Here is a 6,822-nt window from a genome sequence, read left to right on the forward strand (position 1 = left end):
GGCAGAAGACAATCATGGAGAAACAGAAAAGCAAACTTGGAATAATCAAGGGAGGATCACCTCACTACCAATTGCAGCTGGGAAGAATTTCAGGCCCAAGACACAAGCGCCGACGAGGCCGGAAAACAAGCATAGAGCAGCTACAGGAACTTGGCGAAATGTTAATTAATGCTGGCATGATTAGGCAGCTAGATGAGTACCCGTCCTTCCAACAAAATAGTTGACTATGAAGATCATCTCTTGGAATGCCAGAGGAATAAGTAGTCAGGCCAAACAGAGGGTTCTAAAACGAAAAATGGGGAAGTATAATCCGGATATGCTGTTTCTCCAAGAAACCAAATGCAACAGTGAACTCATAAGCAAGCTACGAAGGAAGTTAAGCAGGAATTTCGAAGTTATGGAGATTGAAAGTAAAGGGCGCGAGGGAGGCTTAGAAACCTTCTGGGACACTCGAATATTTCATCTCTTAACAGCTGAAGCCAGCAAGAACTACCTGGATTTGGAGATGCAGCCAACAGGTAACTCATCCTCTTTTATCTGCATTAATGTCTATAGTCCCCAAAAGATAGAAGATAAATTTTGTTTTCTAGACTCGCTCACCAAACTCATAGAAAGACACCAGAATGCTAAATTCATCCTGGGTGGAGACTTCAACATGATAACCTCCCTCCTGGAGAAGAAAGGAGGCCTAAGAAGACTACACAAGGATGGAGAGGCCTTTATAAGTTTCATAGAGAATGCAAAACTGGTGGATGTATATCCCAAAAGCGGCAAATATACCTGGAACAATCGACGGGGGGGAGATAGGCTCATTGCTTCTAGATTGGATCGTTTCTTAATTTCAGAAAGTCTGCTCTTGGAAGGAACAGCTGTCGAATCAAACATCCTCCCCAGCGGAGGATCAGACCACTGGCCGGTCTCTCTAGCAGTTGAGATTCAGGATTATCCCAAAAACAAACCCTTCAGGTTTGAAAAATTCTGGATAGAACACCCCTCCTTCCTAGAAATGGTAGAGAAATGGTGGTCAGAGCCCGCGAGGGAGGAAGGCTCCAAAATGTTCATTCTGCAACAGAAACTATAAAACATCAAACTAAAACTGAAAGAATGGAACAAACAAGTCTTCGGAAATATCTTCCAGGAGAAAGCAATCATCGAAGAGAAACTGGAACTAATACAAAAGGAAGGTATGGAAGGACGCAGAGAGGAGGAGATAAGCAAACTAGAAGAGGAACTCACGCAGCAATGGCACAACAGATGCAAACAGGAAGAAACACTTTGGAAATAGAAATCTAGAATTCTTTGGCTGAAAGAAGGGGAGAAAAACACAAAGTTCTTCCACAGATCAGCTATGGATTACAGAAGTGCTAACAAAATTCTGGAGTTAAAAGACGAGGAGGGGAATATCATAAGAAATCACAATGAAATCTCAGCCTCCCTCAGAAATCACTTTAGCCTCATAGCGCAGGAGCCAGACATTAATAGGGAGGAAGCCATTACAAAGATCACAGAAGTAATTCCCAGAATGATTACTAAAGAACAGAACTGGTCCCTCAGAAGAACAATCACGATGGAAGAAGTTGAGGAGGCTGTTAGAAGCATGCCCAATGATAAAGCTCCGGGTCCGGATGGTTTCACCATCAATTTCTACAAAGCATGTTGGAACATCGTCAAGCAAGACATATGGGAGATAGTGGAAGATTCCAGACGATCCAAAACCATTCTCAAGTCCTTAAACTCTACCTTCATAGCTCTTGTTCCTAAAATGGAGGCTGCCAATACTCCGGAAAAATTCCTGCCTATCGCTCTTTGTAATGTCATCTACAAAATAATTTCAAAGGTCATTGCAAACAGATTGAAAGCTATCCTACCGGGCATCATATCTCCGGAACAGTCTGGCTATGTGGAGGGCAGGCAAATCATGGATAATATCCTTCTTGTGCAAGAGATGATTCACTCTCTACATTCTCAAAAAGAAGCAGGTATGCTCATGCAGCTTGATCTCTCCAAGGCTTATGATAAGGTAAGTTGGTCTTATTTGGAAGCTGTGCTTGTAGCTTTTGGTTTCAGCAATCAGTGGATTAAGTGGATTCTAGCCCTCATCAAATCACCTAAATACTCCATCCTAGTGAATGGGGTTCCCTCAGCTCCCTTCCAACCCACCAGAGGCATTAGGCAAGGCGATCCCCTCTCCCCCTTTTTGTTTATCATTCTCATGGAGGGACTTGGCAGACTAATAACAAGGAACAAAGAAGAAGGCAACATCAGAGGCCTTCAACCCATCAGAGAATGTCAAGCCACAACCCATCAAAAGTTCGTGGACGACACTATGTTACACGGTATCCCTACTGTCAAAGAAGCCTTAGCCTACAGGAATATTCTTAATTTGTTCAGCCAAGCCTCAGGTATGGAGATCAACTTCTCCAAATCTATTCTATTCTTCTTCAATACACACCCTTCCATTCAGTCTCACCTTTCCCGTCTCATGGGGTTCAAAATTGGATCTCTTCCCTCCAGATACCTTGGTGCCCCCCTCACTTTGAAACCTTGGCAGAAAGGACACTTGGAGAAAATTCTAGCCAGCTTGGAAAGGAAAAGTAAACACTGGACTCACCGAGCTTTGAACTTTGTAGGCAGACTAATTCTCACAAAGGTGGTTTTGCAGGCTATTCCTCATTATTTGCTCTCTATCCTCCCAGCACCAAAAGGGGTCATAAACCAAATTCGTGCCATTCAACGCTCCTTTCTGTGGAGTGGAAGCAGCGAGAAGAAAAAATGGTCTCTAGTTGCATGGGAGAAGCTCTGCAGACCAAAGAACAAGGGGGGTCTAAATTTAGTTGATCCAGCAACAGTCAATAACATCTGTGGAGCTAAGATTTGGTGGAAATGGATCTCAGAAACGAGTCTTCCCTGGGCTACTCACTGGAAAGAGAAGTACATGCCAAACAGCAACAATCTAGACATAATCAGGATGCAGATTACCAGCAACGGCTCACCAATCTGGAACCACGCTCAGGCCAATAGAAGCATAGTCCAGGACCACAGCTTCTGGGAGATAAGAAATGGCAACAACGCTCTTTTCTGGGAAGACGCCTGGCAACAGCTTCCCAAGTTGGACTCCCCCCATCTCCTTCCCCTGAAACAAAGTCAGCAAGCGACAGGCAAATTCACTGTAAGTCAGTACTGGTCTACCAACAATGATGACCAGGATTGGAGGCAGTGGACAGCTTTTGATTTAAACAACAATGAACTCACTCAGGAAACAATACAAGACTTGAATCAACTAATTTCAAAAAGGAAAATTCGAACTGCAGCTGAAAATGACAAGCTCAGATGGGGGCCTAGAGGAAACGAGAACTTTTCTCTGAAAGAGGCCCGGAGTATCATAGATGAGGAAGGACAACCGAACATTCTACCTTGGGCAACTAAGGTGTGGGACAGTTTGCTATGGCCGAAGATTAGAACTTTTCTATGGTTATTAATGCAGAAGAGGACTCTCACCTGGGAAAACCTTATGAAGAAAGGCTTCAGGGGACCCTCCAGATGCCCTATGTGTACTAAGGAGGAGGAAACCATGAACCACCTTCTTAACTCTTGCGAATGGGCTTCCCATTTCTGGGACTGGATGGAAAGCATTCTTGGAGCCTCGGACCGGAACAGGGATTCAATTCAGGAAACCATCTCCAACTGGAGAAGCAAGTTTTCAAAAGTGAACAGAGTGGAAAGCATCTGGAAATCTGCCCCCGGCTTTATAGTTTGGACCATTTGGAAAGAACGTAACCGTAGAATCTTCAAAGAAGAAACCAGAAGCCTCGAATTTGCAAAGGAATCCATCTCAACAAATATCAAACAGCTCATACAGGCCAAGTGCAAAGCTGAAGCTGATGAAAAACCAACTATTCAGGATTTACGAATCTTAAAGGCGTTTCAATTGGAAGCTGTGAGCAATCAATCAATAGGGGGAAGTTCTCCCCAACCCACATCAATTTCTTCAATCTGGCAACGACCTCCTGTGGGCAGCCTGAAAATGAACTTTGATGGTGCCTCTCGGGGAAACCCTGGTATAGCAGGCATTGGGGTAGTTGTCCGAAATCAAGCAGGGGAAATCATTCATATTTTCTGCAGAGCTTTAGGTGAAACCACCAATAATGAGGCTGAGTTCGTTGCGCTTGAGCAGGGCTTAAAAATCCTAAAAAGTCTCAGAAGGGGAAATTTAATAGTCGAAGGAGACTCTCTTCTGGCTATCGTGGCGGCTAAACGCCTACAGACAGGCACGACCATAAGCAAAGCAACCAAGCATTGGAGGCTTGCCAAAGCTACGGAAAACATAGCTGAGCTCGTTATGGGGATGAAAGGTCTAATCTTTCAAACAATCAGGAGAAAGGCGAATGGTCTTGCTGACCATTTGGCAAACTGTGGAGCAGACAACCCCAACATTGCGATGGACAGGTGCTGGCGGGAGTTTGACGACCCAATCATAAAGGAAGCATGCATACAACTGGCAGCGAAGGATCTAATCCAGGTCACCCAACCTTAATCGAGGACGGCACCTGGCCACGGTCTCGGAATCACGAGGAAATCGGCAAGGATTATCAACCCAAAGCGATCAAAACCCACAACCGTATGCTTAGGCTGCTCATCCAGCTTCTCAAAAACTCCATCAATACTGCTCCTGCGGCTCAGCCAGCCACTTCTAGTGCGAACCATGCTGCTCAGCCAGCCACTTCTGTAGCGTATCAGCCTGCTTCCCTGGAAGAAATGCAGGCGAAGGTCGATAGCCACGTCAGGGACATCGGATTGGACACCATCGCCCAGATGGGGAAATACCTCTAAGGACATTCTGATGGCTCTCTTACTGACTCGGGTTCTTGCTTTTCTGTTATCTTTTCACTATGTTATCTCGGCTTTAGTGTTTGTCTGTTGTTCTGTTGTTACTTCTCCTGTCTACTTACGGTAGTTCCTGAGGTTTAGTAATGTTTTGTTCTGTTCCTCGCCACCCTGCGTGGTGTGCTACGTTTTGGTTTACTTGTATCACTTCCTCTGAGCAGGCGATCAGCCCAGGAATATTGTACATCCCTGCTCACACTGCTTCGGCAGTTTTTTGTATTATACTTGTTATATAATATAATCTACTCACTTACACAAAAAAAAAAAAAAAAAAAAAAACAATATTGGGCTTCTATGGAGAAAATATAACACCATGGGAGATACATGGGCAAAACAATAACAATAAGGGGCTACACTAACAATAACAATAATGGTAATACACTAGTATTATATGGACCTAACAAGAAGACACTGTATAAATGATTTAAAATGATCATGGATCTACAAAATGTCACATTAGAGGATAAATATAGGGATTTCTCACCGGATGAATAATTTCCACTTGATAGTGATACATCATTGGTATATTTCAATCTTAGATCAAAATGAGATAGAGCCAACATGTATTGTGGAAGATTTCAATTTGAGTGAAAAATGGGATAGAGTTAAAACATATCACTATAATGTTTTGATCTAAGCACAAATGAGATAGAGCTAGCATGTATCACTAAAAAATTTCAACGTAGTCATCAAATGACATAGAGTTGGCATGTATCCCTATAATGCTTTTGATTTGAGCATGACACTAGTAGTAAAGCCAACATTTATTGCTAGAATATTCAAAAGCAGTCATGAAATGAGATAGAGCCACCACATATCAATGGGAGATTTTGACTTGAGCATGAAATTATATAGAGATAATGTATCACTATAATACTTTAAATTAAGAAAGAAATAGGATAGAACCAGTCATGTATCATTTATAAATGATGATATGATAGAAACAAGAATTTCTTTAAGCCAATGATACACTTCTTGAAATAATCATTCAAAGGTTGATAAAAATATGGTCCAACCTCAATATGAGGACCTAACGTAGGGAGATCTTTGGTCTAGAAGCCGATATCTAGTGATTCCATGCTAGGGATCAATAGGAAAGCTATTGTATAAGTTCTCTTCCACCATGGATGTAGTGTGGGCTGGTGTATATGATGAATTAAGAGTGGGAATGGAAAAAATAACCTCCTTGTACAATCTAATACACATTGTTGACAAAATATCTTACACTAAATAGAAGATGCATCATACATGATCTCAATATCAAGATTCCAAATTCAATAAGACTTGAAGAGGTTGCATAGTCAAAAAAATGTTTACTATTTAGCGTTCATATATTCTCTTCATTCTATGTAACCTAAAGTTGGATCCTGATACAATAAAACAACTAATCCCAAATAGGATAGTATAAATGTGATGAGGCATTTATTGATGAATCTGCCCAACGATTGATCACATGAATGTGAGAGTTATTTGACAAGTAATAGCTGATCACAGACATAGTCTAGGCCTATTAGCAAGTAAAAGATGTTTTTTTTTAACTCTTCCTCCTTGAGGACATCTAGGATTTCATATTTGTTACATACCATTTCCTTAATCAAGTGGAATTGGATATATATATGCATTTCCATTGCATCAAATGTCATGTTTCTAGCCAAGTAAACAAGACTACTGCTATCACATTGAATTGTAATATTGTTATGACTTAGCTAAACTATTAAAGAAAAATTCATAAGTGAAATGGCCTACTTAAAAACATGAGTAGTTTCCATATGACTACAACTTATTGCTTTCTCCTCCAACTTGTTTCTCTTCCAAATAACCAAAATATTTATCCATTCATAGATCTTGTTCCATTTACATCCCTTTCCCAATCAAAATCCTCAAAACCCTATATATCCATTACGTGTGGGTACCCTAAAACATCATTATGATAGCAAA

The 6,822-nt window shown here is 41.5% G+C and overlaps 1 protein-coding gene across 1 annotated transcript; it reads left to right on the top strand.

Annotated features, from left to right (window-relative positions):
* The first annotated feature begins 295 nt into the window (after window positions 1-295).
* On the top strand, window positions 296-1,081 carry LOC149153882 (uncharacterized). The gene has a single exon (XM_089443959.1). It carries the CDS (start codon window positions 296-298, stop codon window positions 1,079-1,081), a length of 786 nt encoding a protein of 261 aa, XP_089300085.1.
* The last annotated feature ends 5,741 nt before the right edge of the window (window positions 1,082-6,822 follow it).

This window comes from Pinus tabuliformis, chromosome 9 (genome assembly GCF_031772625.1).
Source record: "Pinus tabuliformis cultivar Carrire ecotype Pingquan chromosome 9, CPIR1, whole genome shotgun sequence".
Classification (NCBI taxonomy): Eukaryota; Viridiplantae; Streptophyta; class Pinopsida; order Pinales; family Pinaceae; genus Pinus; species Pinus tabuliformis.

What these genes read in the sequence shown, in the direction of transcription:
- LOC149153882 (XM_089443959.1), top strand. Translation starts at nt 296, where the DNA reads ATGGGGAAGTATAATCCGGATATGCTGTTTCTCCAAGAAACCAAATGC.